At 48.9% G+C, this 22,056-nt stretch overlaps 1 protein-coding gene across 6 annotated transcripts in view; it reads left to right on the forward strand.

Moving 5' to 3' along the window:
• Nucleotides 1–22,056, forward strand: part of prrc2c (proline-rich coiled-coil 2C) — a 45,230-nt gene that overhangs the window by 21,076 nt on the left and 2,098 nt on the right. For 2 of the 6 annotated variants that reach the window (XM_042319829.1, XM_042319831.1), the window contains exons 5-31: nt 5,855–6,192; nt 6,378–6,457; nt 6,587–6,714; nt 6,825–6,912; nt 7,084–7,237; nt 7,361–8,069; nt 8,219–8,388; nt 8,580–8,868; nt 9,212–9,419; nt 9,560–12,100; nt 12,614–12,771; nt 13,027–13,181; nt 13,342–13,735; nt 13,867–13,952; nt 14,085–14,279; nt 14,408–14,659; nt 15,506–15,700; nt 18,002–18,176; nt 18,367–18,567; nt 19,632–19,738; nt 19,838–20,034; nt 20,177–20,420; nt 20,575–20,682; nt 20,781–20,981; nt 21,153–21,256; nt 21,361–21,487; nt 21,610–21,888. In XM_042319829.1, the coding sequence (XP_042175763.1) occupies nt 5,855–6,192; nt 6,378–6,457; nt 6,587–6,714; nt 6,825–6,912; nt 7,084–7,237; nt 7,361–8,069; nt 8,219–8,388; nt 8,580–8,868; nt 9,212–9,419; nt 9,560–12,100; nt 12,614–12,771; nt 13,027–13,181; nt 13,342–13,735; nt 13,867–13,952; nt 14,085–14,279; nt 14,408–14,659; nt 15,506–15,700; nt 18,002–18,176; nt 18,367–18,567; nt 19,632–19,738; nt 19,838–20,034; nt 20,177–20,420; nt 20,575–20,682; nt 20,781–20,981; nt 21,153–21,256; nt 21,361–21,487; nt 21,610–21,888 (7,883 nt within the window). The remainder of the gene's footprint in view (nt 1–5,854; nt 6,193–6,377; nt 6,458–6,586; nt 6,715–6,824; nt 6,913–7,083; nt 7,238–7,360; nt 8,070–8,218; nt 8,389–8,579; nt 8,869–9,211; nt 9,420–9,559; nt 12,101–12,613; nt 12,772–13,026; nt 13,182–13,341; nt 13,736–13,866; nt 13,953–14,084; nt 14,280–14,407; nt 14,660–15,505; nt 15,701–18,001; nt 18,177–18,366; nt 18,568–19,631; nt 19,739–19,837; nt 20,035–20,176; nt 20,421–20,574; nt 20,683–20,780; nt 20,982–21,152; nt 21,257–21,360; nt 21,488–21,609; nt 21,889–22,056) is intronic. The other 4 variants (XM_042319835.1, XM_042319833.1, XM_042319842.1 and 1 more) reach the window with 4 other exon arrangements.

A 22,056-nucleotide genomic window follows, 5' to 3' on the forward strand; every position in this document is an offset into this window, starting at 1 on the left:
GCTCCTAACCTGCTCCAGAGCGCTTTTCATCAAGGATTTCGCTGTACTTTGCTCTGTTAATATTTCCCTCAATCCTGACTAGTCTTCTAGTCAATGTCTCTGAAAAGCATCCCCACAGCATGATGTTGCAGCCACTATGCTTCACCATAGGGATGGTACCAGGTTTACTCCAGGCGTGATGCTTGGCATTCAGGCCAAAGAGTTCAATCTTGGTTTCATCAGACCAGATAATCTTGTTTCTCTTCGTCTGAGAGTCCTTTAGGTGCCTTTGGCAAACTTCAGGCGGGCTGTCCTGCCTTTTTCTGAGGAGTGGCTTCCGTCTGGCCACTCTACCATAAAGGCTTGATTGGTGTAGTGCTGCAGAGATGGTTGTCCTTCTGGAAGATTCTCCCATCTCCACAGAGGAACCCTGGAGCAACTATGTTATTGATGACCTTCAATGCTGCAGATTTTTTTTGGTAACCTTCCCCAGATCTGTGCCTCAATGGACAATTCCTTCGAACTCATGGCTTGGTTTTTGCTCTGACATAGACAGGTGTGTGCCTTTCCAAATCATGTCCAATCAATTGAATTTACCACAAGTGGACTCCAAGTTGTAGAAACATCTCAAAGATGATCAATGGAAACAGGATGCGCCTGAGCTCAAATCCGAGTATGTTAGGGAAGGGTCTGAATATTTATTTGAGGTATTTCTGTTTTTAATTTGAATAAATTTGAAAACATTTCTAAAAACCTGTTTTCGCTTTAACATTATGCAGTATTGTATGTGTGTGTGTGTGTGTGTGTGTAGGTTGAGGAAAAACATTTATTGAATACATTTTAGAATAAGGCTGTAATGTAACAAAATTTGGGGAAGTCTGAATACCTTTGAAATGCACTGTAGTCTTCTTAATTTACAGCATTTCCCTCACTCAAACCATGTTTCCATCCTCAGTTTTTATGCCAGAAAAGTCGTGACAGCTGTGATGGAAACAGGAAGTTGCACAGCTATTTTCAGGTCTTCCCAGAGATGTTCATCTGGTTCAACTCTGGGCTCTGGCTGGGCCACTCAAGGACATTGAGACTTGTCCCGAAGCCACTCCTGCTTTGTCTTGGCTGTGTGCTTAGGGTCTTTGTCCTGTTGAGCATGGAACACTCCAAAAACCTTTAATTCGTGAACTTTTAGTTAGTTATTTTTTATCATTAAAACACATACTTTTAGTGTTCTCCTAAATTTCAACTTAGGAGCACATGTACTCCTTGTAATTATTATTATTTTTTTAAATGTCAGTGTAGAGCCCAAAGCTATAATAATAATTATAATAAGCCATATCACTCAGCATTTTGTGTCAGGCAATTTTTTGATTCTTGATGTTTAGTTGTAGAACTGTTTCTGTTTTTACTATTGTTACTATTGTATCTGAATTGTTTATTTTAACAAACATGGGTTAACCCCTTAGAGCAGTGGTTCCCGAACTTGATATAGTCCCCGTACCCCTTCAAACATTCAACCTCCAGCTGCGTACCCCCTCTAGCACCAGGGTCAATGCACTCTCAAATGTTGTTTTTTGCCATCGTAAGTATGCCACACACACACACACCATTCGATACATTTATTAAACATAAAAACGAGTGTGAGTTTTTGTCATACCCGGCTCGTTGGATGTGACAAAGAGCTCTTATAGGACCAGGGCACAAATAATAGTCAATTTTGCTCTTTATTTATTCATCTTGCATATAAAACTTGATTTGTTCATCGAAAATTGTGTAACTCTACACAGGTTAATGAGATTGGTGTGCTTGATAGGATGCCCATAACTCTGCAATGTTGGGTTGTATTGGAGAGAGTCTGTCTTAAATCATTTTCCACACAGTCTGTGCCTATTTAGTTTTCATGCTAGTGAGGGCCGAGAATCCACTCTCACACAGGAACGTGGTTGCAAAGGGTGTCAGTGTCTGAACACTGCGTTTTGCCAAGGCAGAATACTCTGAGCGCAGCCCAATCCAGAAATCTGGCAGTGGCTTCTGATTATATTCCATTTTCACAGAACCGCTTGTTGCAATTTCGATGAGGATTTCTTGTTCAGATATCGGTAAATGGACTGGAGGCAGGGCATGAAAGGGATAATGAATCCAGTTGATAACCAGCACACTTTTGTATGTTGTAAAAGTGTTACATGGTCGCTGCCCATGTCATTGCATAATGAATAAAATATACGAGAGTTCAGGGGCCTTGTTTTAACAAAGTTAACCATTTTCACTGTAGTATCCAAAATGTCTTTCAAGCTGTCAGGCATTCCCTTGGTAGCAAGAGCCTGTCAGTGGATGCTGCAGTGTTCCCAAGTAGAGACGGGAGAAACTGCTTGGAAGCGCGTTACCCCTCCACTATGTCTCACTCTCATGGCTTTTGCACCATCACTACAGATACCAACACATCTTGACCAGTCCATTTGATGTCACAAAGCTGTTGAGTACTTAAATAATATCCTTTCCTGTTGACCTGATTTCCAGTGGTTTGCAGAGAAGATGTCTTCCTTAATTGAACCCCCATAAACGTAACAGACAGAGTGGGGCAAAAAAGTATTTAGTCAGCCACCAATTGTGCTAGTTCTCCCACTTAAAAAGATGAGAGAGGCCTGTAATTTTCAACATATGTACACTTCAACTATGACAGACAAAATGAGAGAAAAAAAATCCAGAAAATCACATTGTAGGATTTTTAATTAATTTATTTGCAAATTATGGTGGAAGATAAGTATTTTGTAAATAACAAAAGTTTATCTCAATACTTTGTTATATACCCTTTGTTGGCAATGACAGAGGTCAAATGTTTTCTTTAAGTCTTCACAAGGTTTTCACACACTGTTGCTGGTATTTTGGCCCATTCCTCCATGCAGATCTCCTCTAGAGCAGTGATGTTTTGGGGCTGTTGCTGGGCAACACAGACTTTCAACTCCCTCCAAAGATTTTCTATGGGGTTGAGATCTGGAGACTGGCTAGGCCACTCCGGGACCTTGAAATACTTCTTACGAAGCCACTCCTTCGTTGTCTGGGCGGTGTGTTTGGGATCATTGTCATGCTGAAAGACCCAGCCACGTTTCATATTCAATGCCCTTGCTGATGGTAGGCTTTGTTACTTTGGTCCCAGCTCTCTGCAGGTCATTCACTAGGTCCCCCCGTGTGGTTCTGGGATTTTTGCTCACCGTTCTTGTGATCATTTTGACCCCACGGGGTGAGATCTTGCGTGGAGCCCCAGATTGAGGGAGATTATCAGTGGTCTTGTATGTCTTCCATTTCCTAATAATTGCTCCAACAGTTGATTTCTTCAAACCAAGCTGCTTACCTATTGCAGATTCAGTCTTCCCAGCCTGGTGCAGGCCTACAATTTTGTTTCTGGTGTCCTTTGACAGCTCTTTGGTCTTGGCCATAGTGAAGTTTGGAGTGTGACTGTTTGAGGTTGTGGACAGGTGTCTTTTATACTGATAATAAGTTCAAACAGGTGCCATTAATACAGGTAACGAGTGGAGGACAGAAGAGCCTCTTAAAGAAGAAGTTACAGGTCTGTGAGAGCCAGAAATCTTGCTTGTTTGTAGGTGACCAAATACTTATTTTCCACCATAATTTGCAAATAAATTCATAAAAAAAATCCTACAATGTGATTTTCTGGATTTTTTTCCTTCTCATTTTGTCTGTCATAGTCGAAGTGTACATGTGATGAAAATGACAGGCCTCATCTTTTTAAGTGGGAGAACTTGCGCAATTGGTGGCTGACTAAATACTTTTTTGCCCCACTGTATACCAGGAGCTGTGCCAGGCCCGCCACGTCTAACTCATCTAGCTGTAACGCATAGAATTCACTGAAATCCCAGAACCACATGGAGGGACCTAGTGAATGACCTGCAGAGAGCTGGGACCAAAGTAACAAAGCCTACCATCAGCAAGGTCATTGAATATGAAACGTGGCTGGGTCTTTCAGCATGACAATGATCTCAAACACACTGCCTGGGCAACGAAGGAGTGGCTTCGTAAGAAGCATTTCAAGGTCCTGGAGTGGCCTAGCCAGTCTCCAGGTCTCAACCCCATAGAAAATCTTTGGAGGGAGTTGAAAGTCCGTGTTGCCCAGCAACAGCCCCAAAACATCACTGCTCTAGATGAGATCTGCATGGAGGAATGGGCCAAAATACCAGCAACAGTGTGTGAAAACCTTGTGAAGACTTACAGAAAACGTTTGACCTCTGTCATTGCCATCAAAGGGTATATAACAAAGTATTAAGATAAACTTTTGTTTTTGACCAAATACTTATTTTCCACCATCATTTGCAAATAAATTGATTAAAAATCCTACAATGTGATTTTTCTGGATTTTTTTTCTAATTTTGTCTGTCATAGTTGAAGTGTCCCTATGATGAAAATTACAGGCCTCTCTCATATTTTTATGTGGGAGAACTTGCACAATTGGTGGCTGACTAAATACTTTTTTGCCCCACTGTATATATATATTGATATGTATGCATGTATTTCCTTATATTTCTTATCTCTCCGATATAGGACAGACACTTCAGAACAGACTTCCTTTAGATTTTTTTTGGGGGGGACTATCTTTTTGTTACATGTTGTGAATCTGTTATTCAATGCATTTGAATGGGCTAATAGCAGTAAGGCCAAATTTAAATGTTTCATCAAACGTTTCCTGCTCTTGCTTATACCTCTCAGGTTGTGTCTACACTTGACATGTACATGCGACTTCTGCTATCAAAAATACAAAGATCAAATTGAAAAGACGAGTCAATACACACAAAAGTCGCTTTGCTGTCTTATTGTGTTCAGATCAGGCTGACAACTTCAGAAGGTGTTCAGGGATGCATTGTGCAGATTTCTCCTCAGTCTGGATCAATTGGGCTGCGTCACCAGCACTCCTTCCACCAGTCTCCAGAAAACTTGTGTTTTGGGACCGAGAGGCACTTTTTTCATTATAACGTTGGAGGAAATGCGTTCCTAGTGTGTGAGGAACGTGTTTGCTGGCCTCCTCATAAATGCTAGCCAGCTAGCTAATTAACAAAATAATAATTGGGGTTTGGCTAGAGTTATGTTAACCTGTTTGCAATCCCTTTAGCGTTGCTTGCTAGCTACAGAGATTGACTGGCTAGTTAGCTACTGCCATCAGTTGTGTTATCATATTTAGCCTATTCCACCATTTGTAGAATACCTACTGGCATTTGAGTATAGCGTGGGAATAGTGATTCCGGACACACTAGACGCATTTAGAAGTAGGTGTAGATGCATGACGCGTTTGAAATTCCATGATCAGAACTCTGATCAAAATACTAAAGCTACATAAACTGTCAAGTCTAGACACTGTCTCAGATATAGGACAGACCCTTCACAAATTTTTGGGTGGGGAACTATCTGTTGTTCCGTTGCAGTGAATCTGTTTTTGTTGTTGTTTTTTTACAAAGCTTTTTTTTTTTTTATATACTTCAAGGGGTCTTAAAATTCAAAATCAAATGGGCAAATGAGCCTTGGTATAACCTTCTTAAAACAATTCCATTTAGCTCTACCCCGGCTTAGACCTGGCTAAAACTCTACCCCGGCTTAGACTGTTATGGGTTAAAAGACTTGGGTCACAAACATTTTATTGAATTGAGCTATATATCACATTACTTCTTACTAGTAATACATTTCCTGTTTTAGGAACATTCTAAAGCATAAACAAACAAACAAAAAAATTACGTAGCGTCTTCATCCGTCGATTTTGTGGGTTTCTTTTTTGTTGTGTGTAATTATGCCGAGAAATATTGAATATTTTACCTGGTAAAAAAATCTAAGTGGCTGGTGGAACAAAAAGTACATTTTCCACCGTGCTCTCCTCTCCTAGATGTTGGTAGTTGGCGAGAGGGCGGGGGCAGGAATCTGACCACAGGAGCCAGCCCTTCTGAGATGGACAGCCGTGGGCCAGAGGAGGGAGGGTCGGCTTTCAGCACCCCCTCACCCCCTGGGGAGGCGGAGGAGGGTGGCAGGGTGCCCCCTAATGAAAAGGGAGAAGTCAGGGAGAGGCTGCCCCTGTCTGTCCAGCCTGCACCCCTCTCCTCCCAGCCCCAGCTACAATCCTCCTCCTCTGTGCCTGCCCAGCCTAAACTCAACGGGGGCCAGCAGGCCTCTGCCGGGGTGCCTCCCCAGTTCCACCCCCAGTTCAGGGGCATGATGCCACCCTATGTAAGTGATGGAACGAATGCTGTATTGATTTCTAGGGTTATTGATTTTACTTGGGGTATAAAGAAACATGGAATTACTTACCTGATATGGGCTGTTGTCTTGACAGTAGTTGCTAGTTTGCCAGAAATTTCTATGACTTTGCAGAGTAGGATTCTCTTGGTAATGGCCTTGTATTCCTGTTCTAGATGTTCCACGCATACCCCAGAATGCCCTTTGCTCCATTGCCAGGGAACATAAGATACCCTGTTCCACAGGATGGAGCCAGGTGAGTGTACACACACACACTGCTACATCCATACACACTCATCATTATTACCACATCACTTTGAGTTCATAGACTTCTCTTCATCCAGTCCCCAGTGGACTGACGCTCCTGTGTGTGTTGTGTCCCCAGGAGGGTCCGTCCCCAGCAGGGGCCCCCCCAGGCCTGGCTCAAGGATCCAGACAGACCCTCCATCATCAGCGCCACAGAGCTCAAAGAGCTTGACAACCTGGACACTGAAGCTGACGAGGGCTGGGCTGGTAATACTCATCTGTATTTATACAAAACCATTTTTTACATGACGTTTTAATAGAATTGAATTTGAACGACATGTAATGGTAACCCTCATCTCTCCCGGTCTGTTATCCAGGAGCTCAGATGGAGGTAGACTACACAGAGAAACTCAACTTCAGTGACGATGAGGAGAACCAAGCCGCCAAGGAGAAAGGAGAAAACTGGTGAGTCTCACTGACGAAGGTGCTTCGTTTTCTGCCTCACTATCTGGATGTGACAGACTGTGTTTGTCCTGGGTTATCTGTACTCCTCGAGACTGTTAGCCCGCTGAGCTTAAGCCTAGGCATTACCATGTAGCACTAACAAACGACTAACCATCATGTTCGCTCTCTCAGGGAGTGGATCGGTAAAGTGGAGCGGATGAGGCCTCTGCGCCCCTCAGATGGCCAGGAGGGCAGCAAAGGCTCATGGGTAGATGGAAGGGACCCCAGGGCGCCCTCCCCAGGCAGTATAGGGCAGTACAAGACCGGCCCACCACAGGACTACCAGGTGAGGCTGAGTATCTTTGGCTTGATGAGGGAATCCTGGACTGATGCGCCATCAATAGCTTTACTATACAAGTTCCTTTTGGATGTTAGAGAACTTATGTCATGTCTCTTTCCGTCTCTCCAGGGTCAGCCAGGTGTGCGCTTGGTAGGCAGCAGAGACCCTCGCGTGGCCAAATCCCCCACCGCAGCTCCCTCTGGCGAGGAGGAGTCAGAGGCCTGGCGCCAGCAACGCAAGAAGCAGGACTTGTCGGAAGCAGTAGAAAGAGCCAGGCGGAGGAGAGAAGAGGAGGAGAAGAGGATGGAAGAGCAGAGACTCGCCGCCTGCGCAGAGAAACTCAAGCGCCTTAACGAGAAACTCCGCCCAGCAACAGAGGCCACGTCCGTCCCTCCCGGGGAGACAACCAATGAAGAGATGGGAGCTGTGTGTGAAGACACACCCCCTTTGTCTGTTCCTCCCCCCATCTCTAGCCCTGCACCTTCTCAGGCTGACCCTCTCCCACAGCCCCTGACCATACCAGCCCCTCTCCAAGACAGAGAGAGGATGGAAAGAGAGAGGATGGAAAGAGAGAGGATGGAAAGAGAGAGGATGGAGAGCGAGAACAAGAGGATGGAAAGAGTAGAGCCTAGTGCGGAGGAGAGTCAGTTTGTGCCTCGCCAGCCAAGCCCTCCGGTTCAAAGACCAGAGTCCATACCCCCAGAGCCTCAGCTCGGAGAGGGCACCCTAGGTGAGGTGGGCCCCCTGAGCGAGGTAAGCCCCCTGGTGGATGAGAGCCAGACTGAGAGACTGATTCCCATGCCTATCCGAGAGTACTTCAGCACCGATGAGAGTAGAGGTGAGCCCCCTGGCAGAGCCCTGTGTTTGCACCAACATAAATGAACCAGTTGCTTCACCTCCCACAGTTTCACTCCCAGCAAAGCAACACTTTCTATATATTTCAATGAAGGTTTACAGTGTGACTGACTACTGTCTCTCTCTCTCTAGTGGAGGGGCGTGTGCCCCTGTCTCTGCCCCGTATGGACCCCCCCATTGGAGAGGACATCCCGGTGGCCCCCCCAGACCTGGAGGGAGAGGCAGCCATACGCCCCTCTCTCACCTCGGGCTACTCCAAACAATTCCAGAAGTCTCTGCCCCCACGCTTCCTCAGGCAGCAGGTATTGGACTGGTGTTGCTTAGATTTTTTTTATACCCAATGTCACATCCAATGTTCCTCTTGGGAAAAGTCAAGTTACCAAATGAAGTTCAATTTAATCTCTGGACTATGGAATTGTGAACTTTTAATGTTGTCCATGTTATTTTGAAGAGAAATGCCCTGAATCCAACTCTTACCTCTCTGTCCTTGCAGGAGCAGATGAAGCAGCAGCAGTGGCAGCAGCAACAGCAGCAGGGTGGTGGAGGAGGTGGTGGTGGGACTGTGTCCCCATCAGGAGGAGGTGCGGGTGGAGGAGGAAGTGTAGCTGCCCCCCAGCAGCAGCACCGCTCCCTGTACCAGCCCATCGGCCCCCCTCACCATCAGCAGCACCTGGCTAACATGGGGTTTGACCCCCGCTGGCTCATGATGCAGTCATACATGGACCCCCGCATAATGTCTGGAAGACCACCGCTCGACATGCCAAACATGCACCCTGGACCTGGTACGGAGATAATGATATACTGATACGTGTGTTTTCAGAGTTTAGTTTTGCTTGTCTTCTGTGGGTGTTGTTGCCCTGTGTGTGTTTTCAGAGTTTAGTTTTGCTTGTCTTCTGTGGGTGTTGTTGCCCTGTGTGTGTTTTCAGAGTTTAGTTTTGCTTGTCTTCTGTGGGTGTTGTTGCCCTGTGTGTTTTCAGAGTTTAGTTTTGCTTGTCTTCTGTGGGTGTTGTTGCCCTGTGTGTGTTGTGCTGTAAGTAGACATATATTTATAATAGCGTATAGTGTATATAAACTGTAAAAGGTCATCATTTTGACCGGCCGTCCCCTTATCTATCTGGTTTCCAGGGCGGATGGGTCCTAAGCAGATAGTTCGTAGAGAAGCAGGGGACAAGTCCAGCTCCAGTTCTGACTCCTTTGACCACCTGACCAGGCCCATACGGGACCACAGTCTCCCCTCTGAACCACGTACAGTGTGGGGGTCTGACCCGTACGCACAAACTGATCCCCTAACCTCTGCCACTCCCCCTAAAGGATGGGAGGACAAGGACACCAGGTGAGGGGACAACACACCAATCAGGCTACATCTCAGTACACACCTGGTTTCCTCACCTCCACAGGGCATATGAATGAGAGGCAGTCACTTCTGTTGTTTGCAGAGTTTTTGATTAAAACATCTCTCTCGCTTTTCCCCAGGTTGGACTCTGGGTTGGAGCTGGACCGGGGTTTACCAGTTATTTACCCCAGCCAGGATATCAGTCCTCTTGAACCCCGCAGCAAGACTGACTTATTCAGAAATCCCACAGAACCCCTGTCAGCATTTGGCCCGGGCCCCGAGGAGGCTCCAGGATCCCTGCAGACAGAGAGAGGGCCTGGTGAGTCCCCCTTTGAGCCAGAGGAGCCTGGCCTGCCCACTGGAGAGGAAGTTGAGGCTCTGGGACAGGCCATGCTACAGAGGACCATCTCCCAGGGCTCCAGCCACTCACTCAAACTGGACGAGCCTAGGTTCGACAGCCTCCCCCTGGGCACAAAGACACTTGAGCTCCAGGATGCAGGGGAGAGGCCAGGCCCAGACGAACTGAAGCCTAGGAAAGAGCCTTTCTCCCAGGCTGCTGTGGCCAACAACAGGCCCACCCCTCCATCTGACAGCCTCCACAAGCCAGAGAAGCTGCCCTTGTCAGTCCCTAGCAAGCAGAAGGCTGAGTTGCGTTTGGGAGGGAGGTCAGTGGCCGGCCGGAGGGAAGGGCCAGGGGGTGAGAGGCCTGTACGCAGGTCTGGACCCATTAAGAAACCTGTACTCCGAGACATGAAGGAAGAGAGAGAGCAGCGGGAGGAGAGAGAGCGACACAGAGAGAGAGGGGAAAGAGGGGAGAGACCCAAGAAGGAGGAGCGAGGAGGAGCAAAAGCTGCCTTCGCGCCTGCTGCAGTGTCTGGGGGTCCCAGGGACAGGCCCCAGGGAGAAAGAGAAAGGGACAGGGAGAGGGATGGGAAGAGGGAGGCCCCTGAGACTGAGGAAGGGCCTGTGAATGGCCCCCAGAGATCCAGAGACACACAAGCCCTATCAGGAGCACAGGCACCAGCCTCCCAGGACAACAAGACAGACAAACCAATGACCAATGATAAACACCCCGAACCTAAACTATCCTGTAGGAAGGAGTCCAACCTTCCTCCAAGGGCCTACCGCCGTGAGGAGAGAGAGAGGGAGCGAGAAAGAGAAAGGGATCGGGAAAGAGAGATGGAGCGGGACAGAGAGAGAGACTGGCCGGCTGATGGTTTTCGAGCCAGAGGCAGAGGGGAGTACTACTCGCGAGGACGGAGTTTCCGGGGGACTTACAGTGGTCGAAATAGAGGTGGCCGGGGTCGTAGTCGAGGGGAGTACCCTTACCGGGAGCCACGCTCGCGCTCAGACCTCCCAACCACCGGTGGCGGCATTGCCTTCCGCTGCTGCCGTGAAGAGAGTGAGACGCGCAGCGAGAGCTCTGACTTCGAGGTGATGCCCAAACGCAGGAGGCGCCGTGGCTCCAATACCGAATCGGAGAGTGAAGGAGGACGGGAGTCCGCTAGCGACACGGGGGCTTCAGACCGTGAGCCCAGCGCGAAACCACCCCGACCGCTCCGCAGGGAACTACCAGGAGAGCCCCGCTCCGGACCATACAAACCTGGCTTTGGACCCCCTCACCTGGGAGAGAAAGGAGGGCTCAGGGGAGGAGACGAGGAGGGTAGGCCCAAGCCAGGCTTCCTGCTCAAAGGAGAGCCGTCACGGCGGGGGAGAGGGGGCCTGTACAGCAGGCGAGGGGGAGCCAGGGAGAGAGGAGGTCCTAGGTCAGCTCCTCTCAGACGACCAGGAACCAGAGAGTTGTCCTCCCAGTGGCCCTCTAAACCCATGGAGACCTTCCGCCCTGAGGACACAGAACCCTCATCACGCTACGACAATCGGGACACCCACTCTGACCGACGGCCTGTACGAGGGGACAGAGACCGTCCTTTCGAGGTGAAGAAGTTTGGGGAGGGAGGACCCCAGAGTAGCAGAGACAGAGAGAGGCCCCGTCGTCCTCGCCCAGCCCGACCCCCCAGACAGGACAAACCCCCCCGCTTCCGGAGGCTGAAGGAAAGAGAGGCTGCTGTCTTAGCTGGAGGAGAGACAGGACCTGGACCCACCTCCACTGCCTCCCTCCCAGCCTTAGTGCGTGCCTCTGGGCCTGGCCCTGTCTCCCTGTCCCCTACCCTCTCCAGAGCTTCAGGGACCCCTATCACCATGCCTGTAGAGGGGGGACCCACAGCCGTTGACCTGCACCTGACCTCTGACCCAGCCCTGCCTGATGCCACCCCTCCCACCACCTCTGCCATGGGCACCAAGTCACCTGACTTTTCCAACCAGAACTCTTCTGACCAGGCCAACGAGGAGTGGGAGACGGCGTCAGAGAGCAGTGACTTTAACGAACGGAGAGAACGAGAGGAGAGGAGGGGAGCGCTGGAGGCTGCTAACGCAGCTACCCAGCCCTCGGCCCCAGCCCCGCTACCCCCTCAAGGCTCAGCACCCCCCAGTAGGACCCCCACCGAGGGAGGGATGACGCCCAAACGCGAAGCAGCGGGGCCTGCCTGGGCCAGGAGGAGTTTCTCCAGTCAGCGTCCGGTGGAGAGGCAGAACCGCAGGGGGAACAGCGGACCCAAACCAGGCCGCGGCTACACAGGGGGGAAGGGAGAGAGGAGAGGAGGTGCCAAGGCTGGACGCAGAGGGTGAGTCATACACACTGATTTGGTTTGGCCTTAAGTCTTATGCCTTGACTGTTTGCATGTTAGATCTACTCACGGTTAACATATTGAACAATATCATATTATACAACCCATAGGCTGTGTGTGTGTGTGGGAGAGAGTGAGAGGTGTGGAAACATGATCTTCCTGAAGGACAAATGTTTCATCTCTTTTCGTGTCCTGTTTTAATTGTTGAAGCGAGTCAGGGTGTATTTTCAGACTGCTACCCTCTACTGTGGCCTCTGGAGGAGAAATACACTGGGTACTCATCATCGCTCCCTTTCTGGTGGCATCACAGTAGTCTAAAGAGGTTTCCTTTCCTCGTCTCCTCTCCTTCACGTTCACTGATGTGAAAGCAATGTCCTCCGTTACATCACTACATCCTGGACTGTAGACCACTGATGATCCTGTAGTCTTTAGACACCCTTTTTTATTGAAGCTGCTGCTTCTCTATACAGTGGCCTTGTGTGTGTCTAACATTTCTCTCCTCTCCTCCAGAGCTGCCCCTAACCCAGATTCAGCCTCAGGTGGGGGAGCAGTGCGTCCCGGGGGTAAAGATCCATCTGGACGCAGGAAGGACGAGGCCAAACAGACCAAACAGAAACCCAAGGAGAAGGAGAATGCTTTGTTGCAGTTTGACCTCAACAACTATGCCAGTGAGAGAGACACACACACACACACACACACACACACACACACACACGTCTCCTATACACACCTGTCTCACACACCTGCTCATACCCATTGAGGCTATCTAGTGTCCATCTTGAAATGTTTTTTTTTCCCAATATGCCACGAGTACTGTAATATCATATTGGCCCAATACAGAATTCTTCCGATTCTATTGTTCTAGAACTTGTACCATGTCTGTGGAACTGATGTGATGTCCCTTCCTGTGTGCTGTCCTGTAGGTGTGGTGATCATAGATGACCATCCAGAGGTGACTACCTTAGAGGACACCCAGTCTAACACTGCAGACGACGGCTTCACTGAAGTGGTCTCACGTAAACAACAGAAACGACTACAGGACGAGGAGAGGAGGAAGAAAGAAGAACAGACTACACAGGTGAGAAGGAGGAGGGAGAGAGGGAGTATGCACTTCACCACTGGGAGGCAGTTGCTCCTTTATTGAGTAGGGACACATTGACACAAGACTCCTATTCAAACTGAGGACCATAACATCTGACATCCCTAACCTGTATGTTGCATTGTGTGTCTGTTTACAGCACTACGGGAAGAAAGGATCAGGGGAGAAGGGGAGAGGAGGAGGAGGAGGAGGAGGCAAGCTGCCGCCCAGATTCGCCAAAAAGCAGCAGCAGCAACAAGCATCGCTACAACAGCAAGCCTCACAGCCACAGCCTCCACCCCCCCCCAAAAAAAACAAGCCACATCTCTCTGCCCCCCAGTTCCCTCCCCCTTCCCAGCCTGCTGCCTCTCCTCAGACTCTGGAGGGCTCTTTAACCCCCCTACCCTCCGCCCTGACCCCTACCATCGTGGACTTCAGCTCTAAGACCTCCCTGCCAGCTGTGGCCCTGGCCACGCAGCCCCACAGCACTCTGGGTACGGAACTCTGGGAAAACAAGGTGGCCGGATCCACCGTCCTGCCCGACGTCAAGAAACGTGAGTCAAACAACCTCAAGACACAGTCATATTTCACCAAAGCATTTTATTAGTGAAAACGTTCCAACTTATGACTAGGTAGGCTAGTGTTTCATATATAGGCTTGGTGTTACATGTTGTGTGTGTTTCAGTTGGACCTATCAGCCCTCCTCAGCCTCCTTCAGTCAGTGCCTGGAACAAACCTCTCACCACTTTCACTGGGGCCGTCACTCCTGAGGTACAAACCTCCCTCTTTCTTTGCCTGGTAGCCATCTTGCACAGTGTTTCACAACCTTTTGTATAACAGACTGACCAGCTCTGGGTCTGTTCTGTTTCATTGTGGATCTAAAGAAAGTATTGTGTGTTGTAGGGAGTCAAACCTGGCTCAGAAGGCAGTGTGGATCTGGGGATGGACAGGATCCAGTTTGGAGCCCCGTCCTCAGCTGGCAGTACAGACAGTGATGGTGTACCAGCCATGCTAGAGACAGGACCTGACAACAAACTACCTGCTCCTAAAGAACAGAGACAGAAACAGCCCCGTGCTGGACCTATCAAAACACAGAAGGTAGGGTACTACATGTGTGTGCACACACACACTGACTGAAATCCTCAGAAAATCAATAGATCGATAAGTTATGGTTCTTCATAGTTTTTTATAAACTCTAACTGTATCTCTCCCCTCTCCCTCCCCAGCTCCCTGACATGGAGCCTAAGGAGTACAAGCCTGGCCCTATCGGTAAAGAACGCTCCCTCCGTAACCGCAAGGCTAAGGACATCCACGGGGGGGAGGGAGAGGGTCTGGATGGGGGGATAGTACCAGGAGGAGGGGCCAGCAGAGCGGTGGACTCCAGCCCCACCAACACCGACACCTCTGTTCCTGAGCTGGGGGGTGACATCGAGGTGATGATCACCATAGCTTCTGCGGAGTATGGCAGCAGTTCCAAGGTGAGAGGGGATGGGGTTGGTTGGTTGAAATGGTATACCCGATATGGCAACCAGTCTTTCCACCTCAGAACTCTGCTTTAAATAGGAATGTACAGGTAACTGCCAAAATAAAGGACATTTTTATTTATTTTTTATTTTACCTTTGTTTTACTAGGCAAGTCAGTTAAGAACAAATTCTTATTTACAATGACAGCCTAGGAACAGTGGGTTAACTGCCTGTTCAGGGGCAGAACGACAGATTTGTACCTTGTCAGCTCGGGGATTCAAACTTGCAACCTTTCGGTTACTAGTCCAACGCTCTAACCACTAGGCTACCCTGCCGCCCCGGCCAACATAAAGTGTCTTAATAGGGTGTTGGGCCGCCATGAGCCAGAACAGCTTCAATGCACCTTGGCATAGATTCTACAAGAGTCTGGAACTCTATAGGAGGGATGTGACACCATTCTTCCTCGAGAATGTCCATAATTTGGTGTTTTTGATGGTGGTGGAAAATGCTGTCTCAGGCACCGCTGCAGAATCTCCCAGAAGTGTTCAATTGGGTTGTGAGATCTGGTGACCGAGGCATATGGTTTCCTTCGTTTTCATGTTTATCAAACCATTCAGTGACCACTCGTGCCCTGTGGATGGGGGTTTTGTCATCCTATGGGGGCATAATTACCGTATCCAAAATAACGGCCTGCCCATTGTATACATGTTGGGATGATGATTGCTTAACCAGTGTGGAAGCACCTGCTTTCAATATACTGTGTATCCCTCAAATAATCAAGTGTTTCCATTATTTTGGCAGTTACCTGTTCCATTCATTGCGATTATATTGACGAAATGTTGTTTCTCACCCCACGTCAGGAGTCAGTGACTGACTACACCACCCCTTCGTCGTCTCTGGCTGACAGCGTTCCTACTGGAGGGAGTAAGATGGAGGAGAGCCTGGTAGCCAACGTGCCCCTGCCCCACTCTCTGCCTCTCCCTCGTAGAGAGGCGCTACAGCAGAGCTCCAGCCTCAGTACGGTCTCTCCTGCTAGCGTTGACCTCACACTGAAGGTAATGTTACGAAACCCATAACTAGCCTACGGATAATGTTGCGCTCACTAGGGGTCCAAGGGTTAGTTACTAGGGATGTGACAAATGTTAAAATGTTACATTTTTTGGGCGGGTTAAAAGTTATTGTTTAAAGGATATCATAAAATGATGTAATTCAGACATGCTCCTGCGTGTGATTACTATGGGGCAATGCAGTTCAGTCTGCTGCAGTCCTGGCAACCTACCAGACGGCACTCACCTTACTGCTGTCCCCCACCAACTCAGCAACAATGTTATTAATGTTGTTTTAGGGTCTCTGTGCTTCTCCATGTTCTCAGTTGTCAGTACATGGTGCTTCATGTCCCAGTCCTCATCAATGTGATGGCTCGTTGCGGTGATGTATGACAGCGTGGTCACAGACGTCCAACCATCTGTAAATAATCAAAATAGTAACCTCCCATATCTTCTACATGATCTAGTGGGGTTTATATGCTTGGTCTCATATCGGGACTAGTGGGGGTTTATATGCTTGGTCTCATATCGGGACTGGTGGGGGTTTATATGCTTGGTCTCGTATCGGGACTGGTGGGGGTTTATATGCTTGGTCTGGTATCGGGACTGGTGGGGGTTTATATGCTTGGTCTCATCGGGACTGGTGGGGGTTTATATGCTTGGTCTCGGGGACTGGTGGGGGTTTATATGCTTGGTCTCATATCGGGACTAGTGGGGGTTTAAATGCTTGGTCTCGTATCGGGACTGGTGGGGGTTTATATGCTTGGTCTCATATCGGGACTGGTGGGGGTTAAATGCTTGGTCTTGTATCGGGACTGGTGGGGGTTTATATGCTTGGTCTGGTATCGGGACTGGTGGGGGTTAATATGCTTGGTCTTGTATCGGGACTGGTGGGGGTTTATATGCTTGGTCTGGTATCGGGACTGGTGGGGGTTAATATGCTTGGTCTCGTATCGGGACTGGTGGGGGTTTATATGCTTGGTCTCGTATCGGGACTGGTGGGGGTTAATATGCTTGGTCTCGTATCGGGACTGGTGGGGGTTTATATGCTTGGTCTCATAAATGTGGTTGTGACAAGCTGTGCTCACTAGCTGTGCAGGACTCATTAGAACAGAGTGGACAGAAATGTGGTTGTGACAAGCTGTGCTCACTAGCTGTGCAGGACTCATTAGAACAGAGTGGACAGAAATGTGGTTGTGACAAGCTGTGCTCACTAGCTGTGCAGGACTCATTAGAACAGAGTGGACAGAAATGTGGTTGGGGTGCTCACTAGCTGTGGGACTCATTAGAACAGAGTGGAAGAAATGTGGTTGTGACAAGCTGTGCTCACTAGCTGTGCAGGACTCATTAGAACAGAGTGGACAGAAATGTGGTTGTGACAAGCTGTGCTCACTAGCTGTGCAGGACTCATTAGAACAGAGTGGACAGAAATGTGGTTGTGACAAGCTGTGCTCACTAGCTGTGCAGGACTCATTAGAACAGAGTGGACAGAAATGTGGTTGTGACAAGCTGTGCTCACTAGCTGTGCAGGACTCATTAGAACAGAGTGGACAGGACCCATCACCAAATCAGACTGGGCGGAAAAAACATCATACACAATTATTGCCTGGTTTTCTGAACTTCCCAATTTCGTTCTGTTGTAGTTTCACTCACTTCAAACCATACTCGCTTCAGATTGAAGTACTGTCAGACTGATTTGTAGAAGACTGTCCTTGCTGCAAATAAGAAAGATAACATTGGCTGTTCATTGACATCACTTTTGATTACACAGTGGGGTCGTGATTTAAAAAAAAAAAACATTTTTTTAAAAATTGAAATGGGGTCACGAGCCAAAAAGGTTTGGGAACCTCTGATTTACCACGTGTATTAGTATCAAACAGAGCGAGCAGTGACGCGCAAATGATAGCCACGAGCACACGGCTACCACTTTCTCCCCATCATCTCCCTACGGTGCAGTGGTGCACATTCAGATGTCAGAGGTTGAAGTTCTGTCACTGCAACAGATTTCCCTCATATGGATAACATGTGAGGTTTGAGTAACTCCACACTATGAAAGTCTAAACTAGATAGAAAGTGTGTCGAAATTATAATGGACCTATATATTTCTAAATAACTGACCTTTTTCATGCCCGCAAATAGTTTTTGACAAATCGGTCATAAAGAAATGTTTGGCACTCGAGCCAAAACGTTTCCCCGTTGATCTGAGATCAGTCATGGATCAGTTTCAGTCATGGAAAACAGAGGAAACATTGAACCACACCTCAGACAGAAGGTCTTCTAATGAATTCATTTGACCTTCTCTCTGTTTAGATGGAGTCAGCTCGTAAAGCGTGGGAGAACTCCCCCAGCCTGGTAGAGAAGAGCTCTCCTGTCACCTCCTCTTCTCCCATCACCTCCTGCACCTCCTCCTCCTACTCCTCCTTCTCCTCTGCCTCCATGCCTCAGATACCAGTGGCCTCTGTTACGCCAAGCACCTCTCTGACAGGTACAGTGTTTATATTTCTGTCTGATTTAATGTTTTTTATACAATGCTTTTACACAAGTATTTGTTACATTAATATTTTTTTAAACAAAAATAGTTTTCCGTCTAATAAATGGATTGGTGGGCAACATCACCCGCATAAACTGCAACAGCAACCAGGTGTAGTGACATCTCCTTTCCCACCCCTGCCCAGGTGCTGGGACCTACACCACGTCCTCTCTGAGCACTAAGACCACCACGGCCTCTGACCCCCCCAACATCTGCAAGGTGAAACCCCAGCAGCTGCAGACTGGATCCATGAGTGGGACCAGCTTCTCCCAGCTGGGCTGTGTGGCCCCCTTGCTTCCCCAGCAGCAACAGACTCCACAGGTCTACGTCTCCCAGTCTGCAGCAGGTGAGACCTCCAACACATCTGAAGCTTTTATGCACTTAGAGATAATGACTAGGGCCAAGGTTTTTACCTAACTAGGTGACCTCACCAGGAAAAAGTGTGTACCTAGTTAGTGTAGCAGATACTACTAAACCTGAATGAAAACAGTTCTGTTGAGTGGGTATGGAGGCTTATTAGCTTTTTATGACGAGACAGCCATTGAGTGTTGTGCTCCTCTCTTGTCGTATCAGTGACTGCTGAGTGACCCTCCCGTTGGTATGCTAGCTATAGAACTGACTACAGTGCAGTACAGTAGGCCCCGTAGGGAGGTCAGCTATTAGCGTCTATCAGAGAGAGAGCTGAGCCCACAGGAACAGAGAAAGGTCACTGCATTCACAATCCTTATGTGATCTGAGATGGAGACAGCTCTGCTATTACTGAAGGTAATGCTAGTGATTCAAATGTTCTCTGGTGAGTTTGTGAATTTAGGAGTTTTGATCCCTTTTCTCTTTCTCTCTCTCCCGGATTCTATTCTCTCTCTCGTTCTCTCTCTCGTTCTCGTTCTCTCTCTCGTTCTCTCTCTCGTTCTCGTTCTCTCTCTCGTTCTCGTTCTCTCTCTCGTTCTCATTCTCTCTCTCGTTCTCATTCTCTCTCTCGTTCTCATTCTCTCTCTCGTTCTCGCTCTCTCTCGTTCTCGCTCTCTCTCGTTCTCTCTTTCTCATTCTCTCTTTCTCGTTCTCTCTTTCTCATTGTCTTTCTCGTTCTCTCTTTCTCGTTCTCTCTCTCGTTCTGTCGCTCTCTCATTCTCTCTCTGGTTCTCTGTCTCTTTTGTTCTCGTTCTGTCTCTTTCTCTCGTTCTGTCTTTCTCTCGTTCTGTCTTTCTCTCGTTCTGTCTCTCTCTCTCTCGTTCTGTCTCTCTCTCTCTCGTTCTGTCTCTCTCTCTCTCGTTCTGTCTCTCTCTCTCTCGTTCTGTCTCTCTCTCTCTCGTTCTGTCTCTCTCTCTCTCGTTCTGTCTCTCTCTCTCTCGTTCTGTCTCTCTCTCTCTCGTTCTGTCTCTCTCTCTTGTTCTGTCTCTGTGGGTTCTGCAGCCCAGATTCCAGCGTTCTACATGGACACCAGTCACCTGTTCAGCAACCCCCGCCTGGCACCTCCCTCTCTGGCACAGCAGCAGGGCTACCAGCCTAGACTCTCACAGGTAAACACTACAAGGATCTCTTTAATTTGTCTTAAAGCTTAAACTGCCCTTATGTAGCCTTACTCTCCCCTTATAAAACCTTATTCTTCCCTTGTGAAGCCTTATAAGGCCTTATTTTCTCCCCTCCAGCAGGCAGCGGTGCAGCAGATTCCAATCCCCATCTATGCTCCCCTGCAGGGCCAGCACCAACACACACACCAACACACACACTCTCACCAGGCCCAGCTAGGCCTCAGCACCGGACCTCCCGTCTCCCAGCCACAGGACCTCTTCAGCTCCTCACTGCAGCCTTACAGGTAACACACACTCAGCAGGATATGTTGATGTTTGTGTATTTATCCAACAATGCTGTTTGGGGGATGTGTAGTCACTCTGACCGGTAAGAGGTGTGTGTGTGTTTGATCACACACTATTTCAACTCACTCCTCTGTCCTGTAGGTCTCAGCAGGCCTTTATGCAGAGCAGCCTGTCCCAGCCCAGCCCCATGATGTTATCAGGGCCGTCTCTCCACAGCTACCCTGGGGTTGGGGGCCCTGACCTGGGCAAGCCTCAGTCCAGCCTGGCCTACCAGCAGACCTCCAACACACACATCCCGATCATGTTTGAACCACAGCTCAACCAGCCCTCTGGCATGGGAGGATCCCAGCTGATAGACACACACCTACTGCAGGTATGGGAAAAGGTACACACAACGTAGCAGCAACGTTCTTATAACTGTTAAGTGGGAGAACTCATGTTATCCTGGTAAATGCTCGAGTTCTATGTGACTATACAAGAGCTTGAGAGCTTTGTAAGGAATATTGTCTTAACAACCCCCCCCCCTGTTCCCTCTCCAGCGTCAGGGGATGAGTCAGCATTCTAACCTGTACTCGGGGCAGGTGCAGCAACACGGACAGAGCAGTTACTATAGTAACACACAGTCTCCTAGCTCTGCCATGCAGCAGGTATACACATTTATTTACACACTTTCAAACAGATGATTGTCAAAACAGACAATCATGACATTGGGACTAACTCACCTCTCTCGCTCTCTCCTCTCTAGGTGCAAGTCTCTCTGCCGGGCTCCCAGCTAGGTCTTCCTAACTATGGTTCTGGGGGTGGCCAACCCCTCCTGGCGCTGCCCCCCACCCCTCCCCAGGCTCAGCCCCCCAGCCTCAGCCGCCAGCCCCCCATCTCCCAGCCCTACAGGGGTCCATTCGGGCCCGGGCCCACACACAGCATGATGCAGCCTCCTTCCAGCAAGGTACACCAGGGAACCAATCAAAAGCTCTGCGTATGTGAGAGAGAGATGCTTGTTTGTATGTCTTCAAGCCTTATTATATTGTAGCTGCCTGTGTTCTGTGTGTGAGCATTGTGTTGGTGAGATGCTAGCAGTACATGACGTAATGTGTCTGCTCTGTGTGTTTCTATCCAGATGTGTGAGATGGACCTGAAGCTGTTTGGCAGTGGGATGGACATGAAGCCTGGAACTCCTCCTCACAGCGCTAGGAGCACTACTCCTACATCTAGTCCTTACAGGTAACACACACACTACTCCTACATCTAGTCCTTACAGGTAACATGCACACCTTCTACCTGTTTATGAGTGTGCCAAGAGCTGATGTTTTGTTGTGTCTGGTCAGGGCCAGCTCTACATCTCCCAGCAGCCAGTCCAGTAAGATGAACAGCATGCTGTACCAGAAACAGTTCCAGCCCAGCTCTGCTGCCATGAGGGTCACACAGCACTTCCCTGGACAGTTCAACCCACAGGTATTAGACACACACACTGGAGAGGGATAGACCAGAGCCTAACACTGACCCATTTTATTAGAAAGAAATCCAAAGAAAAAGTGCTTGACATTAACACTTTCTCCTTCTCTCCCTCCTTTCAGATTCTGTCTCAGCCCAACATGGTCTCTCCTCTGGTGCGCCCTCCCCCCCACACCCAACATGCTAACTCATTTGGTGGAGGGATGCAGCGTTCGCCAATGGGCCCACCACCCATGTCTCCCTCTCTGGGAGGAGGGCTGATGCCTCACCCCCGGCCGCTACCGCAGCAGCAGCAGTTCCCCCAGCAGCACCTCTCCCACCCCCCCAGAGGGCCTCCTCCTCCCCTCGCACCTCGAGGCCCACCAGGTCCCAGAGGCAACCAGGCAGAGCAGGACCTCAAGGTATAGTACTGAAGGGTTATGGGTACTGTAGTGCAGATGTATTTGAGCTCTACATGGGTGGTGATCTCTGTACAAGCGTGTTTCTTCGGCCCTTGAGTAACCCCAATGTGACACATTTTTGCTCTAGTCCTGCTTGCTGATTAGTTGACTGGTTGAACCTGAATGTGC

Source organism: Oncorhynchus tshawytscha, linkage group LG01 (genome assembly GCF_018296145.1).
Source record: "Oncorhynchus tshawytscha isolate Ot180627B linkage group LG01, Otsh_v2.0, whole genome shotgun sequence".
NCBI lineage: Eukaryota > Metazoa > Chordata > Actinopteri > Salmoniformes > Salmonidae > Oncorhynchus > Oncorhynchus tshawytscha.